General features: G+C 41.3%; 1 protein-coding gene across 1 annotated transcript in view; it reads left to right on the top strand.

Annotated features, from left to right (window-relative positions):
• The window catches only part of GALNT10 (polypeptide N-acetylgalactosaminyltransferase 10), a 90,314-nt gene that overhangs the window by 18,495 nt on the left and 44,084 nt on the right, over positions 1–27,735 (top strand). The window contains exons 2-3 of the mRNA XM_037397417.1: positions 23,445–23,547; positions 24,407–24,545. Coding sequence (XP_037253314.1) covers positions 23,445–23,547; positions 24,407–24,545 — 242 coding nt within the window. The remainder of the gene's footprint in view (positions 1–23,444; positions 23,548–24,406; positions 24,546–27,735) is intronic.

The raw sequence follows: 27,735 nt of genomic DNA on the forward strand, positions 1-27,735 counted from the left end.
ACCCAAAATTTTTTACAATAACTGAAATAGAAGCAATTAACATTTGCTTTGCAATCTTCTGATGTATCAAAAGCAGTGTAATTATTCTCATTAAAGGTTCTGCAGTGGGAATGGATGACTGTCTCCATATTTGCTCGCAGTTACTGATAAGTAACAGTAAAGTCTGCTAAGTGGTTAGTCAGCAAAAGCATTACTGGGAAACTACAGGGCTATTGAGCACTTAAAAGCTGAAGACAAATTTTTGAAGTGTCCTTTTGTGTTCTGAAGGAAGGAGAGGAGAGAGAGAGGCAGCGCTTATGAACTTTGCACTGAGATCAGAGACTAAGCGGTGAAGGCAGTGAGTGAGTGCATTAGTCTATGGGGCTGAGCAAAACATTTCCTTCCTAAGAGAACAAAGTTTGACAGGGCTGTTTATCTCCCTTAAGTTTCCCAGGAGATACGAACCCAAAATACATTACACTCAACCTCTTCTATCACTGTACTAGATAATTTCTTTGTAGAACAACTTACCCGGAGAGGTCAGTTTTCTAGCGCAAGCCTTGCTCCTCTGTTCCTGACAGTGTTTTGCAGATTTGCCTTGTTCGTGCAAGGTCCTTCCTCCAGAGCAGAATAGGTAAAAAAGAGGTTTAGAGCTGCTCACGTTACAAAGACAAGGCAGTAACAGTTGTGTGACAGTTGCTCTCTCTGACCCACAAACCAACATATATTGGGAAGCTGCAGTTGGGGAAGGTGTACATAGTTTTTGTCCACTTCACTGCAATGTGAAGTACAAGTTTGGTGTTTTTTCAGAAGATTTCCACTTGGCAGTGTGTCATTCTCCCAGTTCTCTCACTCTGGATCTGGACCCTGGCCTGTCCTTATAGGTGTGGGGCTCTTTGCTCACAGACCAGGAACTTGTGCTGAACGCTTGCAATTCCTTTTGAGCTGGACACACTTGCCTGCTTGTTGGGCAAATTGTTTCAGTTGGCTTCGACTTTCCATACAGGAGTGCCCGTTTGGGCTGTAGGAACAGCTGAAGTAGCTGGGTTTCCAGAGTGTTTGCTTGAGTTGTCTCTGCCAAAACCATGGAAGGCTTTTTAATACAGTAATTTGGCATGAGCAAATGAGAAGTTAGGCAAAGCATGTTGAGCTGGTGGCAGTTGAAGGTTTGTTTAGAAGCACTTCCTAAAGGAAGGGAGAGGCTTTCCAGGGTGCCCTGTCAGTGGCTGGTCCATGCACAGCCGTGAGACTTTGCCCCTGTTTTATTGCTGGGGGTGAGTCCCCAGCCCTGTCAGTCTCAGCTATGCCTGTGATGCAAGTTGCTGTGCTTTTCCAGCCTCTGTGTTGGTGTACCTTACATCTGTGCTGATTTATATAGCTCAAGCACCTTTGGAGCAGAAAAACACTATCACCTTGTTTGAATGGCTTTCATTCAGAGGGAATGGAAGACCTGGGTCAAAACAGGGTTTCTGACTGGATTAAAATCCCTGCTCTCGGTCACTTCATTGGAAGCAGTAAGCCACTATTTGTTTGAGATAGAGTTTAAATTTTAAAACCACAACGTAAATCACTGAGGAAAGGGTGTCATTTTGTGCACCTGTAATGGTGATAACCTGGATAAAGCAATCTCAGGAAACTTATTTCTGGGGGAGGAGTGAAGGGAGGTATTCTGGGCATGGCACTTTAATGATAACTTCTAGGGCTTATGCCTCTTACCAGAAAGATTTTTGGATTTTTGACTGGTAAAATCAAAACCAGCTGGATTACGGGAATTTTAAGTATTTTTTTAAAAGCATTTTTTTTGAAAAGTCCGAAAAGTCCAAGAAGTCCAATTAGTAGAATTCAATTCATAAGAGTTTAAAAATAAATGGTAGGTTACCTTATAAAATATAGATCACTTGAGACTAAAGTAAGAGCAGGCATATGGTTTTGATTTTTTTTTTTTTCCTTCAAACACTGGCACAGTACTGAGGCCAGACAACTTTATTTTCCTGATGCATTATAACCAGCTGCAGATGTTTTAGACTTTATCGCTTCTAAATGGGCTTTGACAAATGTCTCCTGGAAGCCAGCAGCTCTAAATATTACATGCAGTGTATTCTGAGGAAATGTTGAAAATAAAGTTTTAGGAATTAAACGTTCAGTGTATGAATCAAGAAAATTTACTTTCTGCTTTTGTCAGATTTGCTAGCTTAAAGCATTCTTTTGCGAGACATGCACAGATGTTAGTTGGGGGACACAGACTGGGACAGATACTGCCGTGGTCTTGCATGGTATGTTATTTATTGATCCTCTATTGCTAATACTAGAAGGTAGACACTTGCTTGAAAGGGTACTTCAACATCTGGCTAAATGCTGAACTGAAATTTGTAACAGGTATTCAACTTTTCAGCATTGAGGCAAAAAAAAATTAAGTATGTATTTGAACATCTGGAAACAGTTTCATTCTTCGGTGACAACGGCATGGCTCTTTACTACAGAAACTTTTGTGATGTTTCAATTACTCTGTTCGGGATTAAAGAACTTTAAGTAAAGATCTCTTTGTGCTTTTTGTATTTACATATTCAAATATATGGCTTTGGGGTGGAGAGGAACTGACTGTATGATTATTGACATGAGAATTGCATCAGATGTCCTTGACTTCCAGAATTCAGACAGCTTGATTCATCGCTACATAAACCATTCACTCATTTTTCCATACCCTGAGAGAGACTGGGAAAATATCTGTGCTTTGCTGTAGGCGCCTCACTGAAGCAGGATTCAGTATGCAGCACCCTGACTTCTCAGCCTGGTGAATGCAGGAGAGAAAGGAGGTGTCCTGAGAGGACAGGCTGAGTGCCTAAAAGCTGAATGCTCAGAACTAGGTAGTGGAAATACCCCCCAATGTCAGGATGTGCCAAACAGGCAACGTATCTGATAAAGATTGTTTATATGTTGGCAGTTCATCAAGTAATGATAGTCCTAATTGTTTGAAATTGTTGGGGGATTGCCAGAAATCTTCATATAGAGTTTTAAAGGGAAATGGGGATTGCTTAAGTGTTATCAGTAGCTTTTTGTACAAGGACCTGTTTAGTAAACAGGTATTTCAGAACAAGGTATGTACCTTTATATATATATGTGTGTAAGGTTAATGATGCATCTAACTTGTACCACACAGGATAACCAAAAGGAATCTCCTTGCCTGTCTGTGTTACCCCTAAAGAGCCTTCCTCCAGCTTTGGACCAGTTTAAATATAAGCCAGCTTGTGCTCATTGAAATCCTTAGTGTCTGCCTGGCACTGGGGAGCAGTTCCAAGAGAAGATTAGAGATGGCAAGCATCAATGGGTAACTGCTTGAGCAGGGACCTGCATGCTTTGCTTGAAGGGGCATGGCATACTGCCCTGCAGCGGGGAGCCGAATCAAGCAAATGCAAGTCTAATGATTTGGATTTTGCTACTTCACATCAGTGTTTAAAACTGCTTAGATATAATCCTCCTAGCAAATCTCTCCATGCTTTGAGATGGTGAACATTCACTGCTGCACACTGATGTTTAAGTATGAACTGGTTATACTGAATTCTTGTGCAGCTGAACAAAGGCTCTCACTGATGCCTGGCAAAGAGGAGAAGTTTTCAATGTGTTGATTCTGTTTGTACAGAAGCATAAATGGTTCTTTGTATCAATGTACTATAACAAGTGAAACATTAGCCAGAGGGTTGGTTTTCATAGTTGCCAATTGTGTAGTGACTCTGGAAAGTGCATATGTCAAATACTTGGCAGGTGGGGGGAATTCTGCTAAGTTGCTGTGGAGCTACTGGTTGCATGGGTTTAGTTGGACATGTTTTCTTGCCGTATGAATTATTGTTAATAGAGGTTGCTGTTCATAATATGATTCTTTTCTTAGCGATGGCTCACCTGAGCCACAAAGGAAGTTGTTTTTTTTTTTTTCCCCAGTTACCCAGGATGTTTCTACAATCTGTAGAGCTTGCTCTGGTTTCTTGCCATGACTTCATCAGAAAAAAAATAATCTCAAAGGTAGTATGTGCCCCTCATATGCTGTTATCTTGATATACTTATTCTCAGAGGTTCCCTCTACTGTGTATGGAGCCTAAAGTCATCACATTTCTGACTAAAAGACAAGCCACCATTCATTTTCTGAAACAGCAGTTAAAAGCATATAGTATTTTTATGTTGCACTTGGAAGGTTGATGGAATACTTTGAAATCCATACTAGCTATGAACTTGGCTTGCATCTTCTGTATGGAAAAGAAAATTATTCCACCTTTAATGGAAACTAGCAGAAAGCTGCTATTTAACTTGAAGGAATTTGGGGTGCTTTCTCATCCCTGTAGTCTAAGTGGAGTTATCTTAGCTTGTCTGAAACAACTGCTGCTTTTTGAAATGCAATTTGAAGGATTTTGGAAGATAAAGTATTGGATTTCTCCCAGATTGCCACAGTGTACTGTAGTTTCTTCATACATTCCCTTCTTAGATGAAATGTTCAGCTTACTGCAGTGAGAGCCGCTATGTAAATTGTTCCGGACAGTCAGAGTAGTTCTTACCAAGGATGTAGGATTAAGTGACGAAGACTTTTAACTATACGTGAGCATTGGGGTTTTTTTCCATGCAGTGATCTTTTGAAAGCTTGCAAAGATTATTTAAATAGAACAATGTTTGCTGTGGAGTTGTTGTTTAATCAGGATTTTCTTTGGCTTTTACTGAGATTAAAAAGTTAGCAGGGACTTCATGTACTTCTGAAAACTAAGGCAAGTGCCTGTTTAATGTTTTATATAGGAAGGTGCTTTTAAGTTGGAGCAATCAATTAGATTCAATTGTTTGGAGAGGTTAAAAAAAGGTGTACTAAGCAGCCAAAAATGTGTTGAATTTCCCACCTACTAGTAAGCATTTATTGATTCCTTTAAGGCTGGCACTGAGGCTTTCATTCTGTTTTTACAGAAGCAACTTTCTGCTTTAGAAGAATTTTAACCTCTGGTTCAATAAACCTGAAAGTTGGGGGAAAGTGAAGATCGATACATGTTCCTGTATGAGGGAGTATGAAAGTGTGAATTTGAGTTTGTCAGTTTGTTGAACAGGAAGAATAGTAAATTGCCTGAATAGGCTCTTCTGCCTGATGAATAATGATCCAGTAACCAAACAGTGCATGTTAAAGATGGCTTTGACACAAGTTGCCTTAGTAATAGAGGTTTATTTGAAGATCTTGCCCCCATCTTGCAGCTTGCTTCCCCTTCCATTGTGCTGGTATGCCTCTGGTTGGGCACCTACTGTAAACTAGATCGATGAGACTAGCTGGTTTGAAACAAGAAAAAGCCTTTTGACCAAGCTTTGCTCCCAACGATGATGAGGACAGAATAACAGTGTAATTCAGCAAGCTGTTCTTGCCCAGCTGTGTGGAAGAGAGACTGTTGGTCTCACATGTTCAAAGAATTTGCAAAGATTTACTTCAGACCGTAGACAAAAGTGTCAGGATCTATCAATCTAAGATTAGTTTTACTTGAAAGTACATAGCAGCCTGATTTGCTTGTTTTGTTATGTGAATTGGAAAGTAATTCACTAATTGAATGTATTAAGGATTTTATTTTTTGCTTTTGGCAAGATTGACATCTCATCATTTACAGTAAGCGTTTATGGTCCTTCCTCCTCCTAATGTCATTTGTGAAAATCCAGCCCTATGTGGGCTGCTTCTGAGCAGCTGTCCTAAATGGGATTACTGAAACACTGACATTTATCTGAGCTTTTTACTTTTATAATTCATAATAGCCAACTGCTCTGGCTTATGCTTTTTGGGATGGTGAACTTGTCTTGCCTCTCTGCACAGTGGTAAATCTATGGTAAACATAATATTCCTGATCTGGGGCATCATATGGATAGTTAAATCTTGAAGTCTCTTTGCTTGTTACTTCGAGTTTCAAGAGATGTTGTAAGAAGTAAAAAAAGACTAGTTCATTTAATATGTGGCCCCTAGAGTATTTTATAACATGAGGTGTGGGAAAATAGGTCTAGTTAAAGGTGCCTGTGAAGCGATACTGAGAGAAGTAAAATCTGATGAGGGGGTGAACGTATTCATTGGTTTGTACGCATGTTGAATGAGTTTAGATGCATCTCAGAGACCACTCCTGGCTGGCAACTTGTTTATGCAATACTGAGACTGACCTTTAGTATGTGTTAGATATGAATTATGAAGCGATCTGAGTCCATATTCAATGTGCATCTCTTAACAGCGTAAAATTATTCAAAGTTGGGCTGTTTCTAGCATTAAATGTCTGGCATATTTATGATTCTCTTGCCTTTCTAGCAAAGGTGGTAACTTTCACATGTAGCGTTTTACTTCATTTTCAGGCGGCCCTAGAACATGTAGCTTGTTTCCCAGTGGTCTTGTGTGTGCTGACATGCAAATTTAATGGATTTAGTTTGGGATTCAGGCTAATGTTCTTGGGCAAGAAAAAGCTTGTCCCGTTCCATGATCTCCTGGGGAGAGATCGCTGGCAGGTTTAAGTATGGCCAGCTTCGGTTTAGGCTAAATAATCTGCTTGCTTATTACTACTAGTTTTGGCGAAGTGTGGTGCGCTTTTCCTGAAGATTGATAATCAGCTTCCCTCTTGTGGTTCCACTTCTATTTAAAAAGCCATCTTTCTTACTGCAGCCTTTATCTTCCATGCATCCTTTCCCTAAGAGTAGCAACTGCAGAGGTGGCATTTTCAACAACAGGTTAGTTGATTAAATGCTATGACAAATTATTACAGCTGCTGTTGTATTTAATTTTACAGTGTCAAGTTACTCTGTCTTAAGTAAGTGCCCAAAATCTCCAGTTCCCTTTTGTAGAGGTCGTTATATGTGGCTCACCTGTAAACATGTCATCCCTGTATGTCCTCTCCTTTAAAGAGGAGAGAACAGATGTTTCTACCTATCAAAAGATGCTTCAGGCACTTGCTGCAGGAGATGGTCACCAGGCTGTCAAAAGCAATCTTTATGGGCAGGCTGGTCTTTCAGAAGGAGATGTGTTTACAGAGCATGAAATTAACATTTTTGCAGAGAGGCAAATAATTGCTTACAATGGAGACTTTAGTAGCAGATTTGAAGCTTGAATGGTTATTAGTAAGGTCAGATGGAGCACATAGTGATGTCCACCTCCTGAGCAAAGTCATTCAGAACTTTTTAGCCGTTCATTTATGCTGAAAGGTTTTAAGGTGTTGTAATGTTCACGCCTTGAGCTTCTCACTTTCATAAAACTTGTAATGGGCTGTATCTGTATACATGGTATGGTTCCTTCAAATCATTTTTGAATGGAAAACTATGTTTGACTTTGCAGAAAGAGAGGGGGAAAGCCTATCCCTATTATCTTAGTCTTGAATTATTATTAGTAGTGCTCTAGTGATTGCAGGGTTTTAAGATGCTTTGCACGAAAAGTCTGTAAGTAGGCAGTTATTATAAACAAAAGGGATCTCTGTGAAAGCTTTCTGTGGTCAGGAGATGGGTCTAGAGGGCCAAAGGTCTCAGGTGGTGTTGGCTGTCCTAAGCTGCTCTGGTTAATGCTCTTGCTTGTCAGGTCAGGGCTTTTTCTTGAGCAGCAATGTAAAACTGTCTCCAAAGAATGGATATTGGCAAAATTAATCAGATTGATTCTTTGCTTATGACACCGATCAAGTCTTGAACTTCAGTCTTCTATGGTAATAGGACCAGTTCATCATCACTAATTGCATCTCTTTGTTCCCGGTTTCCTCAGCCTGCTTACTCCTTCAAGGTGACTTCCCCACTTCAACAGACGTGCATGTGTGACAACATTTAAAAACCACAGAGCCTGAAGTAGATGAACTTCTTGTAAAAGAAATTCTGTTCTATTGCAACTAACCACGTCACAGAATTAATGTTAAATGTAAGTGTTCAGTCAAACTTCAAAGTGGAAGTAGCTTTTCCTCTCTGCACGCCACAGTTGTAAATGGCACTTAAGGCTTGGGGCACTCAGTTTTCAAAATATCTGTGCTTCTTCAAGGGCAGAGGGGGTAACCAACGTGACAAAGGCTGCTCTGAAAACCTTTTTAAAGTGCTGCATGTTACATTCGTGATCTTCCCACTGCTTTTCTGTAGGACATCATTCTTCAGAGTTAGTGGGACTTCTTACTCTGTTCACACTGTGCTGAACAGCCGCCTTAATCATAACCCCTTTCAGTAGAGTTGTCCTTGTCTGTACTGAAAGCCAGTGAATGTGGATCTTAAAAACATCTAAGCATTGCCCAAATACTCCCCAGAACAACTGTCTTCATGTTCTGGGAACACCCAAAATCTATGATACAGGATATATATCACTCCCTGCCCCTATTAATAGAAGGCTTTAAAATAGTTAAGCTACTTCTTCGCAAGACCGAGCAGAGATTCACCTTCAGAATTCTTCCAAACAGGTGAAACGGAACTCAGTTTCTGCACACTTTGTGTAAGCTGTGCAGTAGCACTGTTTTGCCAGCACTGTTTTTGCTGTGAGTTACACCATAAATTTGCGGAGGACATGAGAGAGGTCATGCATAGAATGAATTACTCAGATGCTCCGTAACAAGACTTGCTAACAGCCTACCCTCTTTGAAATAGTCCTAGCAGCGTGAGCTTTTTGTTTTCCTGTTTAATGAGACTTGGTAAAACAAACACCTAAGCAAATCTGAGGAGTCTGTATCGGTCATTCTCTGCTGTATCTTATGTACAAACATGCATTTTATTTCTTTATTGATTTTTTTTTTCTTTTTTTGTCAATGCTTAAACAATATTATTTCAATATGAAGTGAGACACAAAAGTACTAGATATAACATGTTTGAGTCAAACTGGGTAGTACTTCATTCTGGTATGACAAGGTACAAAGTCTCTTTCAGAGAATGTCCTACTATACAGCGACTTTTCTCAGTCCCATGGAGCTTCATTATCGTGAGGTCAGACTGCTGTAGAAAAAAAGAGGTTTTGTTTTTGTTATAGGGCTAACTGCTATGCACTTGTAATGACCATGAAGGACAGCAAATGCTCCAAATCAGTTTCTTTGGAATATAGTCCTATTGTGCTGTAGGAACTAGAGTAGATCTAGGAAAAGAGAAAATACTGTGATTCCTGCTGGATGCTTGTGAGATTGTTCAGCTGCCATAGTCCTGTCCAGAAAGCGGACAGTGAAGATTTCTGGAATTCAGTGTTTTCAGTGTATTCTCAAGGGAGAGATCTCCCTCATGATAAGATGAGACTCCTCAAAGTCTAATTGCCTCTTGGCCCAAGAAAGAACCTACTAATTTCTCTTGTAGTTGAAAAAGCCTTTCATAATTTCATGTGTTCTGCATTTAATTTCATGTCTTTCAGTTTTCTTCTTTGCAGCAGTGTGGAAATGATTGAGGACTATTTGTAATACTTGCCCTTCCTTTCCTTTCTGCCCAGTCATCTCTGCCTAGTCAGCACCCATTATTTTGCATTTTTCTGTGTATGATGTTTCTGTAAATATCTCGGGCTGAAACTTGCTGGTTTTTTTTTCCAGACAGTAGGACACAGATTCATACAGTCTATGATCTATCATCACCGAAAAATGGTGATAAACCAGTCTGCTGAACACGCTTGCATAAGAAGTCGTTCAAGTCTTGTGTTTATAAGTTAGTGCCTTCTTTACCCACCCTTTGAATTGTATCCCAGATTTTTTTGATGTTTGTTCTGTTGTCAGGGCCCACTTTTGAATTTTAATCCTGTTCTCCACTCAGTGGCAACATCAGCAGATTTAACAAGCAATGCTTTTCATTCCAGTATGAATCGATAGATAATTTTACAGGGTCTAGAAAGATTCTGCAAAGACCATTGTGACACCGACCTGAATGTTCACATCAAGATGTGTAAGTTTTGATTAGTTTGGGGTGGATATTACTGTTTGAATATTAACCAAGACTCTGTATACTCAGGTCTGCATGGAGTGATATGCATCTGTCCTCTCTCCTGCCATGCCAGTTGTTACTGTCCAGAAACGAAGCTGCTTGTTTCTTAGCTTTTGATCCCGACACTGCTGTAGTTAGTAGCTGTTTGTCACTTTCAAGGTGACGCCCAAAAGAGCGATTTGTCACTTCTTAGGCATGTACAGTGTTTTTATATCAGCATCCCCAGCCCTGCTCTTCCTCGGTTCCCCAAATGCGTTCGTTATCTTTCAGTTATTGGAAATCTCAGGCACCCTGAGACCGTCAACCAGCTTCTTCCCAGGCCCGACCAAGTGATTTTACCCAGTTTCTATTTTTTTCCCTATTGTACCCTAACAAGGCTTAGTGTGCCCTCTTGCTACACTGGCACTATGAGCAATCGGGTAGTTTCTTGCTGTATTACGTACTTGTAGCTGCCTATGCCAAGTGGTGAAGCACCTCTAGGAGGAACCAATGTGCATACGTAGGATCTAGCCTTTAGATTCAGCATTTTAGTGTCGATCACTTGATCTTTTCCTGGCCTTGGGTCAGCCTCATCTCGGCCTAGGGTGGAGGCATGGGCAGTTAAAAGCCTTGGGATGGCATAAAGATGTGTGTTGTTCACAATGTCATGCTGCATTCAAGAGGGGTAGAGTCAGACCTCTTGAGCAGCTTGCTTAGGAGACAAGTATTAAACCTGGGAAGTGTGATCAGATGGCGCATACAGTACACATAAGTGCAGGGAGTTCTGCCAATGCTTTCCTTGTAGAAGGAGTGGCAGAAGGGTGGTAGACACTCTTTTGCCGGGTATGCATGCTTGGCACTTCAGCTTTTAATGGGTGAGAAGTCTTTATCTGTTATTGTAAATGCAATTTATTTTTACGGTCCCCAGAAGTTCCCATGGAATCGCCCTCCCCATATGGTTCATGGTGGGATTTTAGTCCTTACTTGTGTGATGTTCATGTTCTGCAAGTCGTCTTTGCAACCTGTCAGTGGTGGCTTGGTTTCCTGAAGAAGGTTTAAGGCTGAAATTGGGATTTTTGCGCTTGTTTTTTTTGTTCCCAGTGGCATAATGGAGCTTGTGCCTTGTCTCAAGGAGCAGCTCATGCTTCCTGGTGAGAACAACTGCTTCCAGGAACACTGTAATGGTACAAAGAGTCTCCTACAGCTATTGCCCAGCTGCTCTGCACTGCAGTGTACAGCAGGACTCCTCCTCACCATCGAGAGCAGTAATTCTGTGTGCTGCCTTCTGTAGAAGGAGAATCTGGAGATGCAAACAAAGCACAAGTACATCAAATAACTGACAAGATAAACAGGGGGAAATTGGTGGTAGCATGGCTCAGATTTTTTTCAGTAACTGGGGTAATAGCAGTAAGTCTCATTCTGAGAGGAGTGTGATTAATCCTGGCATAGATCTGTGCATTTGCTATTGCTGTGTGCAATGTACTAGTTGTCTGAGCAGCAGTTAAATAACTTCTTAGGAAGAAGAGGCGTGTTAAATGTTGCTTTTTAGTGCTTATGTTTTCAGTTTAACGTAACACTGTCAAGAAGCATCAAGTCTCCCAGGAAGTTGGTAGAGAATTTACTTGAACATCTTTAAAATAGCTAAAAGGCAAATAGTGGTATCCTGTTGCTGAAAACCAGAAACATGGTTTTGCTGCATTGCTGCTAACAAAAAGCTGTGCATAGACCAGTGCTAACATTGTCAGTCAGGAAGCACAGCAGAAGGTGGGCTACTTCAGAGCACCACCTGAAGTAACAGTAAATGAATTGAAAACTATGATTTTTTTTTTAATTTTATTTTCTAAACCAAAGCTGTCAAAGTGATTGTTACAGGTACTCTTGGTTTCTCAGTGACTGGAAGACAAGCAAACAGTGTGTCAGCACTGAAGGTACTGCATGAAGAGTGTAGAAAACAAAATAGAAAAATGCTCATTTTATTTATTAAAAACTTTGTCTTATTAGAGTTAGCAACTATTTTGTTCATTACGTTTAAGTATCGTGTGAGCATAGTATTGTTCTTGGTAGCAGGAGATAACTGGGGGAATGGTCTTCAGTTTTGCATAGAATTCTTTTGGCCTGGGTCTTTATTCAGCAGGGGAGGTTGGGAGGGAGAGGGGGGTCCTGTGTCACCTGGCCACATTTCCTGGGACAGCTTATTGTTAAACTGCAACTGTGATCTGCTGAGCAAGGTGAGCTGTCTGGCGATTATGTCCTGTACTAACAGGTGAATGCTGCTGGTAGATGATTCAACATCCTCTGGTTTTGAGTCTGACTTTTCAGCAGATGACATTGTCATTCTTGGGCAGATTGTATCTCCTTTCAAAACTCTTGATGGGAGATATTTCTATAAATTTATGTGTAACTCCAAATGATGGATAAGGGCTCAAGAAAAAGCTAAAATACAGACTTTTTTTTCCCCCCAGTATCTTTCAAAATTCATTAGGGGAGAAAGCAATTCCTAAGCTTGACGTGCAGCTTACGATGGGAAATGCTCTGTCCACTGACATAAAACAAAATCTAAGTACCTGGCACACAACTAAACGGGAATTATCATTCCAGTTTTTGAATCGTATCTGTCACATAGCTTTTGTATGGCTTGGATATAGTTTTCAGTAGCAGTAAATGCTGAGGGATTTTTTTTTTACCTTTTTGGAGTGTTTCAGAACAGTGGTATTAATCTTCTTGAAACTGGTGTACTCTGCATGCTGACAAATCTTTGCCCCTCACTGGGCTTCAGACTTCTGTAACATGCCCTTGAATTTTGCTTAAGTTCGGCATCAGCCCAATTTCTGCAAAGAAAGCTAAATATCTGACCTACGCTGTCAGCTGTTGCAAAGACTGCTGCAGCTCTGCGAGGCTTATAGATAACTTACGGTGCTGTGTCTGCTTTTCCAGGCAAAATCTAGATCACTTCTGTTTACTATTATGAACTATAACTGTTGGCAAGCCTTCAAACAGCCTTGAGCATCCTACCTCAGAAAACATGTTATAATGCAGTCTCTTGTCTTACTTGTGCCTTTCTCTATGACAGTGCAAGGCATCCTGGTAGTGTAGTTTGCACACTGGTAGGTCCCAAAATTGAATAGTTTTCTCTTGATTTGTCTGTTTCTGGAAAATATTTAGACTGATTCCTTTGGGTGGCTAGCAAGAAAGAGGTTTTATCCTGTCCTTGCTTCAGAGATTGTTGGAGCATTAGCAGACATCTCTTTTTATGCCAGGATTTCCCCAGGACCCAGTGCCCATCCAGGTAGATTCCGTTTTATGAAAGGGAAAAATTGTCGTAGTTTTTTCATCATTCAAATAGTTACAAATGCTGTAATTTTTCTGTGAACTGGGCAAAGTCAAATTTGCAGTCACGTGTTTGCCAGGTCCACCTACGTGAAGCACCAAGCCTAGCTGTAATCTTGTATTGGCTGCCTGAGTGCTGTGAATTTTGATTCTGTGCAGTATTTCTGTGTTGAGAATATATGGGGTGCTCATGGGTGTATCTTTAATGAGACTTCTGCTAGTATGATACATGGTTTGATTCTATGCTAGCATTCAAAATATTTGGAAGTCATGTTCACTCGAGCAGTCCTTGATTGGCTTAATGTTCCTATAACCTGATCGGGAGTTTATAGCCCAAGTACAGGGAGTTCACGGAAATGATGGAATTAATAGGTTTTGAACCCTGCATTTTTTTCTGAATCTTAATGCAGATTATTCAGGTGTTTCTGCATATGCAGCATAATCTGTAAGTCTTAACTGGTAAGTCAGATTTCAGAAATGGTGCTCCAAAGTGTGTTCTTACAGGAAACCAGTATAGCTTGTGTGCCGTTTGCCCAGGTTAAATGGAGCATGTATGTATGCAGACATCTGGAGGGTTCTGCTTCAAATGTCTGTTCCTCTAATTATTCTCCAAACCAGCTTGTTCACTCTTCTTTCTGTGAATATCAGGCGTGTTGTATTTAGGACAGCTTCAGATACCACTAAATGCTGTGGGAAACAAAGTCCATCTCTGTGGATTTCATACTCGCGGCTTCTGCCAGGAGTCGCAGTCAAAAACCAGCTCTGGGACACAGTAAAATATTACATGTATGTTGGTTCCTTGGGAGAGCTCACCCAGTTTTAAGTTTCCAAAAAGCATGTAAAGCAGAATGGGAAGGTGGGAGGAGTGGGAAATCTTCAATGTCATTTGGAATGGCAGTTCAGAGATGTCTAAATCTCTGAATTATCTACATCTTCATACTCAGTGTATTTTCTGTCAGAGTCCCTCCTGGCTGTTGTGCCTCAGGCAGAGTGAGTAGCGTGTTGTATCCCATCTTGACCGGAGGGTAGCCCAGAGAGTGAGACTTGTTTGGGAATTTTATAATGTGTTGCTGTATCTTAAAGCAAGGTCAAAGAAACGTGCTTATAGCTTGAGGGGGAAAAACAAGGAGGTTTCTGATGCAACTAAATGCCTGCAGGAGCTTATTCCACAGTTTTGAGCAGATCCCCGAGACATGCTACTGTGTGGGAAATGGAGCGTTTCTGCAGATGGGAAGGGCTGTAAACGTTTTAGTGAACAGAAAAAACGAGAAAGCTGTTGTGGGCAAATGAAAGCGACGAGTCCTGTTCTGAAGTCTAAAACTAGGCCAGCTGGGTTTTTAACAGCTGAAAGAAAAGTCAGAGGCTAAAACTGCTGCGCTATCACAAGGTGTGCTAAAACCCAGGGGAGAACTCGCTGCTTGATGCTGTGTGCTGACTTCAGAAAGGCACTGTGCGTTTGGAAGCCTGGATTGAATTAGTCAAACAGTAAGTTTAGAAGAGCAAACATTGCAAGATTGTAATACCATTTCTAAAGGTAAGTGAAGACCAAAGCGTAAGGTGTGTTGGTAGAGACAGATGGCTCAGCTGGATGTTGTATCGCTGTCCTTAGCTGATGTCTTTAGACTTCAATAGGCTGATGAACCAGGACTTTTTGCTAGATAAAGCTGTTGTGCTAAGGGATTTTCAGCAGCTGAGGTTGACTAAAACTTGTTACCTGGAGGAATTGAAAGAAGGGGAAAAGTTTCAGTTTGAGCAAATACTGTTCTAGCACTTGATACAAAAACGATGCTGCATTACAAAGTAGTCAGCTAAAATTGGGTCATGCTCGAGCAGTAGCTTGTCCTGTCCACCATGGAGCTGCAGGAACGTATTTCTTCAATAGCTCTACAAGCAGCTACCAAGTATCACTGGGTGTTCTGCAGAAAAGACTCTGCTTTGTGTCTGTATGCACTGATCCATTCAGCTGGTTCTGGTCCAGCTGTGGTTTAATTAGCTGGCACAGGACAGGGACTGATCCTAGAGTGCCCACAGTTATTTGTGGTGTTAACTTTCTGAAGGAAGTAGGCAGGTTATTTCCATACCTTGAAGCACAGCTTTCTCCAAAAAAAAAAACAACCAAAAAAACAAAAAACCAAACAACAAAAAAAAAAAAACCCAAACACAAATCTGAACATGTGGATTCCAATATTACCAGTGTTCCAATATTACAGGTGTTTCAGAGCATGATGGCCAAATGGTAGCATCGTGCAGGAAACTTAAGTCTGGTTTGAACCTATTGCCTGGATCCAAGTCACAACACAGCGGTGAAGATGTACTTGCCTTTTTCTGTCTTTGAAAGCACTTTATCGTTCCACCTGGTGTGCTGCCATTTAGTCCTGTGTTGCCTTTTAATAGTTCCTGAAATGTTGAAGGTATGGATTATGTTAATGTAGCTTTGAAATTTTTAATGGACTGAAATAGCTTAAAAAATTAACCTTTTGAAAACACTGGGGTGGATGGCATGACAGGCTTTTAGCAGCTTGCTTTTTCTAGTACTATGCTATCTCCTGTTCCAGTAAATGCAGAGCTTTGACTGACTGAGGTTATGCTCAGCTTCCTGACTCAGGACAAATGCTTCCAGCTGATGCTGGAGATATTTTTGTTTTTCATTAGACCATCTGAAAATCTCAGCTGTTTTTATGGCAGTACAAAGGATGGAGGCTGTATGTGCTGTGCAGGTGTTCTACCAATTAGCATGTTGAACAACCAATAGATCTCTGACAACCCAAAAAGGAATTATATTTCTTCATGGTGCAATAAGTCTTGATATCTCTTTATTTATGAAAGTTACCTATGTTTAGCATGGATTGTCCCACAATCATTAAATCCTGGGCTTCTCCTGCAGCAAGATGGAGGATTCTTCCTGATTTTTGCCAGACAAGGCTTCTCTCATGTTTCCAGCCTGCCAAAACCCCTTGGGTGCTCTAAGATTTGGAAGACTGGAAAGAATCTACCTATAGATGTTTCTTATTTCTGCTTTGCCATGACGCAGATCGTGACAACTAGGTTGTTTCCAAGGTGCATACTCTTGTCTTCCACGGAGTCCACCTCGGGTTGCAACTTTCTTTAATAAATAGAGGAATGGTGTCTGTTTTGCTCTCCCTTTTCCTGTTGTTTTTCTGGATTGTTTTGTCATCTTTGGCATCTTGTTGTAAGGTATAAATGCAAGATATACTTGCTGAGGTGCTGGGATAAATGAAGAGACCGGGGACAGAAGAGATGCCCCATTTAATGCTGTCCCCAAAGACCATACTTGGGTCTGATCATAGTTCCTTGTATTAAAAGAAAATAATAAATCGGCAAAACAAATTTTTGAACAGGGTTTAAGATCTGTACAGCATTACGATTAGTTTATGCACTTCACGAAACCTTTTTTTTCCCTTGTGTGTAAAAAAAAAAAAAAAAAAACAAAAAAAAACCCCACCAAAAAAACCCCTCTTGGCTTATGTCTCCATCCACCTTTTATTTTATTCTGGCTGGAGCCACTGGAGCCAGGCACACTAAATAGTGATTAAACAGAAAAATTAAAATTCCATTTCTGTGCATTTGGTGTTTGAACGCTGATCAATTGCTTTGGCGGCATGTTAAGTAACAGGATGGTAGACAACAGAAGGGGCTTATTTACAGCAATCTGTCTAAATCCCTTTTCAATGTATTGCTTAATATGCCTTTCTGCTTTAATTCATTTTCAGTTTTTAAAAAATGAAGGATAGAAACAGGCAGGAGTTTAGTTTAAGATATTGCTGGAGAAGTAATCACTCCTTAATGGTAAACAACTTCCAGTTCTTAAGGGAAAGAAAATGTGCTTGAGCTGAAATAGAACTTATGGGCTTGCTGTAGAGAGTTTATGGATCAAATTCAATGGCTTATGCACTTACATAGCTTGACTAGATGATCATAATGAACTCTTCATGCTTTGAAATCTGCTTTTTGCATTGCTGTTTACAACTGTCCATTTCAAAAACAGAGATTTTTGCAAAATGAGAAGCTAAGGTAGAGCAAAGCAGAAAATTGTAAAGACTATATGCTGCCCTGTTTTATAGGGACAGAAGTCCAGATCCATAATGTCAATTTACGCTGGCCATGCAGCATTGATAACTGCAATGTTCAAACAATGGTCACCGTATTGCACCGTTAAAATGCAAATATGGGGGGATGTGCTGGTGGCTTTTGGACAAAAATATTATGCCCCCTGCTATGCAGTTAGAATTAATGGAAATTAGGATAAAAGTGAAAATTGATGTGAAATACAACATTACACATAAGACAGCTCTCTGCAAATGAGATGCTTGTTTAATAGTTAAAGCAAAAGTTAATCCTAGGAAACTTGCTGCATTTTGCAGATTGCTTAGATATCACAGTCTAGAGCGTCTGTTGAAGGGGTATCAAGTTATGTAATTTGCATAATTGAGTCAAATCCCATGCAGCATCCCTGAAGGAAACCACTAAAAAAAGCAACATTCTGGTCCCTGTGTGCTGTGTCTGGATTTCTAGAGCTCAGACATCTTCTACAAAGAGGTGGGGGGGGGGGCTTCCACAATGACATCAATGTCAGCAACCTGCCCATTTTCCCAGTGAGAGAGACTCTGAGTGCATATGTGTGTATCTTCCCTCTGCCCGTGATGGCATGCTGCCCACAGCTTTACACACTGCTCTGCTAATAGTGACGATATGAGCATAAAAATCGCAGTCAAGGGGCGGAAGGCAGTGTTTTATCATTCACACTATTTTTGGTAGTCTGCTGAAATCAAGTTGGTCTTGAAAGCGTGTTTCTTAACAAGAAATACAATGCTAATCAGCCTGCTGCAGCTACACCTTCCCTTCGGGGCTATGTGGATTGTGGGTGCTGGCAAGGTCACTGAGGCAAAGACAGGGATATTCATTTTCTAGTACAGAAAGTCACTTCAGAATTAATGTTCAGACATTGTTGACAGAAATTGTCAGTGACTCACCGCAGACTTTTCAGATACGGTGTTTTAATAGCAACCTGCAAAACCAACGTAAGCGTTAACGTGTTTGCTTGCCGGGGATACAGTTAGAAATATTCTAACCTCTTAACATTTACCCAAGTTGAATTAAATTTAATGGAGCATTTCTGATTTGGATTGACTAATGTAACTTCTTTACCCAAGACTAAAAAAGCTCCAGAATGCAGCATGTCTGTCATGACCATCTGCAGCTATGTCTACCCTTCAAGATTTTAAAAGCTACTTAGAGAGGGATGTCGATCCAACAGAGATTAATGTTGTGTTTATCTTGTGTGGATCTCATTTGGCTTTAGTTGTCCAGGGCAGTAACACCATGAGCGCTGCAGCGGGAGGAACGGATAATGTCACCCTACTCTGTCCTCATTTTACTTTGCCGGTGCCAACATAGAAAACAAGTCGGTCCTTCTGAGTCTCCAAGACTGAGAACTACACAGAGCCTGTTCCTCAGGAATTAAGGATCAATAACTCATTCCATGTGCCTCCAAAGTCCAGTACTGCAGTTTGTAAAGGTCTAAATAACTGGTACACGTACTCCATAGCTTCTCCTCTTGCTTAAAGTTCACAAACTAAAGTTTCTCTCTCAACATGTGTGGCCATGACAGAGCTCAGCTTAGTCCAGCTCAAAGATGTTTTCACGTGTAAACTTATCTGGGAGTGGGAGAAGTAATGCGTCTATCCACTAGACTTCCTACTGTCTGCCTGCCTGATTTGGGCTCTACGCAATACCATGGCGGTCTCTGATTTCTTTTTTTTTTCTCCTTTTTTTTTTTTTTTAACAGCATTGGAGGATGATGTGCTACTGCCTACTTTCACTCGGTATCGCAGTGTTTAAATGGCTCGTGTCAGGTTGTTGCTTGCTCTGAGGGTATTTCAGTGCACGTTGCTGACCTCTCTTGAAGAATGGCTTGAAGCTGTGCAGAAAATTGACTTCCCTGTTCACGTTATCCTATATTGAGTGTGCAAACACAAGGGCAACTCCAGCCCAGAGCCTGGCGGTGCTCGGATGGCTAGAACTACTTTTTCATGGCTTTTGAGTTGCTGCTTGGCCTGATGCACATTGGCTGCTTTTGGTGGTGCTGCTTTGTAATGGCGTGAGATGCCCCTCCTGAAACAGTTGATACCCAGTGGTGTGGCTTCCCTCCAGAGGATGCTGGAGATGTTGGTGTGAGTCCTTTGGGGTATTCTTTGAACTTGTCTCCCATCTCTTAAGAGCTGTTGTGGAGGGGCAGCTCAAGATCCATCCCATCAGCATATTTTGAAAGGAGAGTAATCCATTGCAGCTACCTGCAGCAGTAGACAGCTATCTTCTAAGGGACATTTTCAGACGAGATTAGAGGGAAAGGAGATGCCCCTGCAGTTCTACTTTAAGTTGCCTGAGTAGCAAGAACAGGCGGTATTTAAAACACGCTTACCAGTGTCCTGTTAGGCAGCTTTGATGTCTTTCTGCTGGTGGGTCTCTTTTTTTTCCTTTTTCTTCAGGGTGCCTGACTTCCCCTGGTCACTTCATGGGGCTTGGCATAGGGTGCTGGGTTACCACGTGCACAGCGGGTGTAGCGAAGCCCAGAGTCGCCCTGTGTCTCTCTCCTTTTAGGTCTAGTCCCTAGAAACTCTTACATTGCTCTCCTCTTCAGTGGTGGGTGGGATCCCTAGAGTAACTGCTGTAGGGGTTTTACATGTGTTGAACCGCAGCAAATGGCAGAAGGGATAGAGACATTGTAAATGATTCTCCTGGTGTGTTCATTCAGTCCAGAGCGCTATAAACAAGAGACAAAAGAGACTTTAAATATTGAGGTTTCAGTCTTGCCAGTTGTTCCTGTGCCCAGTATGACACTCGTGCACAAGCCTAGCGCTCAGAAAGTTGCCAAAACTCTCTTGGCAAGAAGGTGCTCTGGTCTGCAAGAGCTTTCCAGGACTTTTCCTGGCAGGGGAGTATCCTGCAGAGGAAATTGGCCAGTAAGCAGGCCTGGAAAAGCAGGGATATTGCAAAGCAGAGGCAGAAATCTCATGGAATGGTACTGCGCTCTGTGGGTTATTTAGTGGAGATGATCAGGACAGTGACATGTTGTCTGAAAAATTAGAAAACCACTCTGGTGGCCAGACAAGTAGATGTGCTGGATTGTTGCAGTAGCACAGGATGGCTGCTTGATGGTGCTGAAAATTTGATCTGTTTTACACCCAAAATAATGAAGCTGCCACTTCTTCTGTCTGTCACACAGCAGTCATCCAGACCTGATCACATTAGCTGCTACAAGCTAGCAAAAGTCAGCTAGAGTGTGCATAAATTATTTGTGCAAACATCAGGTCAGACTGAGCCATATATAGATGCAGAGGTTGGGTCTGCCTGCCCCTTGCCCGTGCCGTGCCCTTGCTCACTGCACCCCGAGGAAGCATTTCAAACCATCTCTGCTCGCACCCACTGTGCAAAAGCAGCAGCAACCTGCTGGGGTGGAGCAAACATCCGGTCTCTTGCTGGTGTTGGCATATATCCTGTATTTTTTTCAAGGTGCTCTGTGGTTGTGTTGCTGGCACCCACCTCAGATTGACCCAAGGACTAGCTGCATACTTAGTTTTTCCCCAGAAGTGCTGTTGTCCACGGTGTTCGGTTTGCCCTCCCAGTGCTTTCTTGCACGTTTGGTTCCTGGCTCACACATTCATCTTGACACTTGAAAGTATTTTTTCATTATTGGCAAGTAGAAATTCAGGTATGAACAGTGGTGTTTAGCGGGATGGCTAGAAAACCACAAAGCAGACTGAGCAATTTAGTTTGATACTTGTATCTGGTGAGTTTAGGTGAGCCCTTCCGGGAAGGTTCCTCACCGCGGCTGTGCTGCTCTGGAGCTGTGCTTACCTTCGGAGCGATGGGAATCGGTGAGGCTTTTGCAGTGCCTCTCAAGAAACCACTTTCCCTCAGCAGATGCAAGTCTTCAAAACGTGCAGTCAGAGATGAACTGAAGACATTGGATCACTGGTGGCAATCTTCATTTTATGTCCCGATAGGCGCAGAGTGAAATTCAGGAAGGTGCACTACCCGTTTCTGTATTTGAACAGAAGTAAGGGTTTAAAAGAGTAGAGTTCATGCACTAAAGGGACAGTAATTAACAACATAAAAATGAGCTAGTGCTTTTGATGCATATAATTTCATCAGTGTAATATAAAAGAACAGGTGATGAAGATGAAGAAAATTGAGCAATCGTGTAGTAAATGAAAGAAATAAAGTATACCATCTAAATGCTGCTCTGCTGGGATTTTTCTTGTCGTTGTTGCTTTTCTTCTGAGTGTAACTGTCCTTTCCTGCTAACAACCCTTTTCTGGCAGTTGTCTGGTTTTCACCACTGTTAATCACATCCCATAGTGTGGTCCTGCTCTTCCTGTGCCGCCCTGAGGGTTTCCTTCCCTTCATCTTCCCGCATCATAAGTATTTTTTTGAGAATATTCTTGTTAGCTCTAGGTAGCACAAGTGGGAGTTCCTGAATACCTGTTCACATCGTGAACCAGCTGTGTGACTGACTTCTGGTCCATCCTGAGTGCCCATCAGCTCTCCTTCAGTGAAAATAAAATTAAATTGCAGGAAGGAGGCAGCCTTGAATATTGATATTAGTTAACTGAAATGTATAACTGAGTGTTTGGATTCATGGGTGAAACTTGGCTTCTGCCAGGTGTGTTACCATCTGCAAAATGTCAAGAAGCTGAGTGTAAGTAATTTTATGATCTGTGATTGAAAGGATCTATGTAAAAATCTCTTATGTGGGGTGAAAAAGAAAGTTCTAATAGTTCACAAACCAGCTTTTAATCAGATCGAGCTCTGAATTTTAGACCACTGGTTTATTATCCTTTGCATGGTAATACAACCAGCGCAACTTGAGGTTTTCAGGCATCTCCTTAGCCAAGGGTTACCACCCGGAACAGAACAGCAGGCGGAGCAGAGCGTGCACCTGTGTTCAGCCACTCCAGGTCACTGATATCTTAGCTGAAACCTGTTGTCGCTGGTGGTTTTGTAAGCTAATACACAGGACTGCCTTCCTGCTGACTGGTGTAAAAGAGGGGTCATGCAATGGGGACAATCTGCAAAACCTTCACAGCAACGTTCACCAGAGCTCATCTGTCAAACTGCAGTGAGGTGGATCACATCAGTCTGAAGTGTAGTGCCTTGGAATAAGAAGTAAAATGTCCAAATGTCCTATTTTCCCAAGACAAATCTAGGCATGAAAATGAAGAGTTTGTAACTAGACAAGCAAATGACATCTGTGTCCCAGATGCCAAAGATGCCTGATAACCCTGTAAGGTTACTGTGCCAGCCGTTGTTTTTTGGTTGTGCTTTGGTTTGATTGACCCATTAGTGAGACTTCAAACCTCTTGCCCTCCAAGTGGGGGAAGCTTGCTTTTTCTTTTTTAGGAAGCTCTGGCCTATGGAGTTCTCTCTGTAGTACTTGAGGAATTAAAAAGGGGAAAACCTCCAAGTTCTTTGTGTAACTACTTTTGCAGTAATGATGCTACAAATGACTTGTAATATGCTTGTAGAGTATAAATGCAACATAATTGAAAACTCATTCTCAGAGATAATGTTCTCTTCTTTACCCTAAAACCTACTTAAATATATTACTTTTACATAAATTTCCTTTGAATTTTGGGGATGTCAGTGTTTGACATCAATATCATGGTTTCTTTCCACACACCATAGTCTCTTTGATCCTGAATTCACCCCGTCTTTCATTTGCTAGCTTCTTTCCAAAACACCCATTGCTTCTGAATTTCAGGAACATCATCAAGAAAAGAGGAGCTCTAATTGGGTTCAGTGCAGGCTCGTGCCTTGTGTAAAATTTGCTTTTAAGTTCAGCAGCAAGAGTCTTAATAAATGACCTTTTAAATCTTATTTTGATTTTTTCAGGTGTGCTCATTAATAATGATCCTGCAATAGGTCTCCCATTACAGCTTTTTTGTTAATTAAATAGGATGTAAGATGTATTGGATGTTTTCAAAATGAAAATGGGAGTTTTTAATGGATTCCCTGATTAAAAATACTGGTCTGCATACATGATGGTGCCCTGAAAAAAATATCACTTAACAACTGTAGATAAAGTACTGTTCTGAGGCAAAAACCCCTTGATTCCTCCCTCACCCCTTTCAGGCTAAAAGCTACTTGCTTGTGATGGTCTTACCTTAAGGAAGGTGTTTAATCTCTTACAAGAAGGGGTGGCTGTTGAGGGAAGGTTTCACATGTTGTGTATTTAATATATCCAATCTCTTGTTTAAAAGGCATCATACGTGAGGCAAAAGAAAGACCCTTACTTTGGTGATGGACAAAGGAAAAAGGACTGGCATAACAAAGAAGCTATAAGGAGGGACTCTGAGCGTGTAGGTATGTGAAATTACTATAAAAATGTTTTAATACTGATTGTAATTTAGTCTTGTTTTATTTGGTAGGCTGAATGCAGAACAGCATGTTCAACTTCAGTCAAGATGATCTTCTTGACGTGATGCAAGTTATTGTTTCTTAGTCCTAGTTAAAGCCTTTTCCCTCAATGTACAATAAACATTTTGAGGTGAAAATGTATTGGTAGCATCTTGGTATTTTTAGGATAGGTGCAGTATTGATTTTTTTTTTTTAACTTAATTTAAAGGGTGTGCCTTTATCTCTTCCTAAAATTGGAGATCCAGAAAGGAAGGAGGGATAAAAAATACATTCCAGATTATAACATTCATGCAAGTTCTATTCCATAGTTCTGGGATTTTGTCTTGCATTGCATAAGAGCCCATTTTCAACATCACAGCTTTACACTGGTGTGTCTGCAAGGGCTCTACCTCCTCTGTGCAAGAGCTCAGGTTGTTAAATATACATATCCATCTGTGCTGAAAAAAACAACAGTGATGCGGTATTCAAACCGTATGTATTCTTCCTGCAGTGAAACAAAAAACATTTTATAGAGCCTCCACAGCATTGTCATAGCCTCTTCATCTGTTTCTGATGTTAGAAGAAAGACTTTTAACTTCTGCCATCTGCACAATTGAGTAGTTTGTAGCAAAACTGCTTATCAAATAAAATTGTTAGGCTGACATGGTTGACCCAGTGCTAAATATGACATAGAGCACAAAACTAATGAAGGAATTTTCAAAGAGCTGTAAGATGACTGCTGTTCTTTTGATATATGGATTAGTTTCTGGCCAGTTAAGCACCAATTAGTAGTAATGATGAATGTTTACTTTCTGTCTATCCATAGGAAATGGAGAACAGGGAAAACCTTACCCAATGACTGATGCAGAGCGAGTGGACCAGGCATACAGGGAAAATGGCTTTAATATCTTTGTGAGTGATAAAATTTCTCTGAATCGTTCCCTTCCGGACATCAGACATCCAAAGTGAGTATATAGTTTGCATTTCTATGAGTGAAAGTTTACAAGCTGTAAATTAGCACATCTGCAGGAGCATGCTCTTTTTGTTGCTTTTTTGATGATGGACTCTTTTTTTGTTCATCAAATACAGTCCTTTCACAGCTGGGTCCGGCAGTCTCCTTGGTAGAGGACATTGTATAGTAATTGAAATGAGAAATAGGGGAGATGAAATCTAGGGGAAAATACCTCCTTTTAATTCCAAAAGACTTAGAATTACCGAAAACTTGCAGTCCTGTGCAGGGGAGATCTTGAACTTAACCCAGAGGTGGCTACTTCTTTCACCTCTTGCAGTGTGACAGTTCAGTTCCTGAGCCTGCTGACATAGCCAACAGCTTTTAGCAGCTGATAAGGTGGAGCTATTTCTTTCTGTAGTGGCAACTGATGTAAATGTTTGACTCTGTTGACAAGTGCCCGAAGTGCAGTTGGGTGATGACTGTCACTATACACTCTGTCCAGTTCTGATGTTGGCTCCTGGCTGGAAATGACCATGAAATGCTCAGGAGCAGAACGAGATTTGAGTAACTCCACTCAACTGTGTATGAAGAGTTTTATCAGAAATCCTTCTGATGTATGGATTAGTTTCTTAGACATCTTCCTCATAAAAACCTCATCAATGTTTAAGAGTAGAAACTAGTTCCAGTTGAGTGCTGGCTTTTGAGTTCATCTATTTTTGGACATTATCGCTTAGGATGGTGTCAAACTGGATTTTGTGGAAGCCAGAAGGAGTTTTTAATCAGCAAAAGTGCTTCAGTTAGGACTTAACCCTTGTTTATACAAAGCTGAGAGGTTTTTAAATACTGTTTGTGCGGTTCTTAATCTGATAGCATTGTTAGACATTTGAATGGAAGGTTATTTTGTGTAAAGCCGCTTTTATCACAATTTGGTGAATCTGAATTCAACATCTACTTTATTCATGAGAGATAATTTCCAGAAGTCAGACTTTATAATTTGTTAGCGGCACATTTCAGAGATTACCTCTTCAGCTGTCACAGCAAACTAACCAAATACACTGGCATGACATCCCTTCTCAATGTATACTCATGAGCCAGAGTAGTGAGTATAGCTCCATAAATATGTTAGGCATGCAGCTGAAATGTTTAAACATAGATATAAAGCAGGTAACTGGAGATGTTTGTTGATCAGCCCATACTCAATTTCTAGGAAATACAGTTTGAGTTTGCTGACCTAAATTATACCTGGCCTCCATTTACAGGGGTTGCCATGGGCTCTGAGAATTTAAACATCAGCCAATGCCTGTATTTCCTCATCTGAGGATTTAATATATAACTTCACATTCCACATTGTCTCCTGACTCCTCGTTACTAATCCTGCTATTTAAACTTTTTTAAAATGTGAAACTTCTAACTCCAGTCCCCAGTTAAAATTAGTAAGTGAAGTGTCTGGGTCACCAATGACTTAAGCTGTGATTAATGGTGCTGCTGCAGCTGGTTTGCTTGTTGCTTGACACATCCTTTCCCCCAAGGTAGCGAGTTATAATTGTGGATGTTTCAAGGAGGATAAACAGCGTGTGTATAATGGATGCTGGGATTAGCTGGGCAGGGGTAACAGAGATTTGCAGTAAAGGAATACACAACTGAAAAGGTCTGTTCTGCTTTCTGTGTGCCCGTCAAAAAAAAGACATACTTGAAATGGTATGGTTTATGTTATTTGGGAGGTTGATGAGGGCAATTTATAACAAAGTTAGGCTGAGACAAAGTCCATAAAGAGGATTCTAGAAAGAAGGGAGCTGTGTTTTAGAGCACTTACTTTACCTAGCGTTTTATATATAGTAAGAGGTAATAGAGGCTTTGTCATCTGGAGGTGTGCCCTCAGCAGAGAGTGTAAGGAGGAGGAGAACTGGGGGAGAATGTGGCATCTGCCCTGTCCTAAGCTTTGGGGCCACAGCTGGCATCCTCCCCAATAGCTGGCCTGGGTGGGGAAGGACAAAGAAGCAGCCAATATGTTTACACGCTTCTGAGATGGTTTGTGTGGACCGTTACATGCCGAAGCGTCACCTCTGCTTTCTGTTGATCAGGGAAATTGAGGGGCAGGCATGTACTGGATCTGCCTGGCGCACACATGCAGTTGTTTGTTTCAACAGTCATGTCTTCCCCGGCTCATATTTCCTTTAAGTGCTTCTGGGTTTTTTAATATTAAATACTAGTTTTGCAGGTCTTGTAAAGCAGTTGTAGTTGTGATAGCTGGAGGGAAAGAATTTCTCTCTATGCTTAATGGTTAAACTTAATAGCTAAAGTTTCCCACTTGTTAAAGTAAGAAAATGAGAATTCCAGTTTAAGAAGAGTTAGAAGGGTTTTGGAGGCTCTTGTTTCGTATTGGAACAGAATTGTTGCTAGTAGCTATTTCAGAAGAAGGTAAAGATTTCAATGCCAAGGGCTGGATGAAAGCAGTCCATGCAGCTTTATTTTGCATCTTGCATCCGTGCATTGCAACCATAGCGGGCAAGCTCTTGGCAGCACCCCAAGACAATTCATTAGACCCAGAATAAGCTACTGTCCTTTCACTTGGGCACCGGAGTAACTTCCTGTAACCCAAGATTTATTGAGCTTATATAATGTAGGTGCATCCTTCTCCATTCCCTGGGAAAGGTACCAGGGAGAAGCTGCCACTGCTAGAGCTGCTTTCATTCCCATCTGGCCTTTTGAGGAACAGGGAGGGAGTTACCGTGTGCGTGCACGTGCTGCGTTGTGGGCAGAGCGAAAGCCTCGCTGTGTGCCTGGCAGCAGAGTGTCTGCAAATCAGCTCTGGGGCAGGCTATGCAAGGGGTCTGGTGCTGGGGCAGGGCAGGGAACGGTGACCTCCTGCTAGTGGAAAGGGGGCAGCCCTGCTAGCAGTCATTAATCTAGTCTAAAAAACTCTGTTCACGTAGCCACCTCTGTTTTACACTGGATGTGTGGGGTTCTAGGAATGTAATAGATTTTTGTCTTCTAGTGAACAGTTACTGGGTGTTTTTTAACGGCAGTTGTTCGCTGTATGGCTTTAGATGTTATCTGTTTAACAAGGTTCAGATTCCGCTTAGGGCCACACATGCAGGAAAATAAACACTGCACGTACCGCCGCAGTTTGAATTTTCTTCATGAAGCTACTCTGCAAACCCCCACAAGCCAAGAGAGCGTTAACCCTAATTCAAAATCAAGAA

The sequence above is a fragment of the Falco rusticolus genome, chromosome 8, assembly GCF_015220075.1.
Source record: "Falco rusticolus isolate bFalRus1 chromosome 8, bFalRus1.pri, whole genome shotgun sequence".
In the NCBI taxonomy this organism is placed as follows: domain Eukaryota; kingdom Metazoa; phylum Chordata; class Aves; order Falconiformes; family Falconidae; genus Falco; species Falco rusticolus.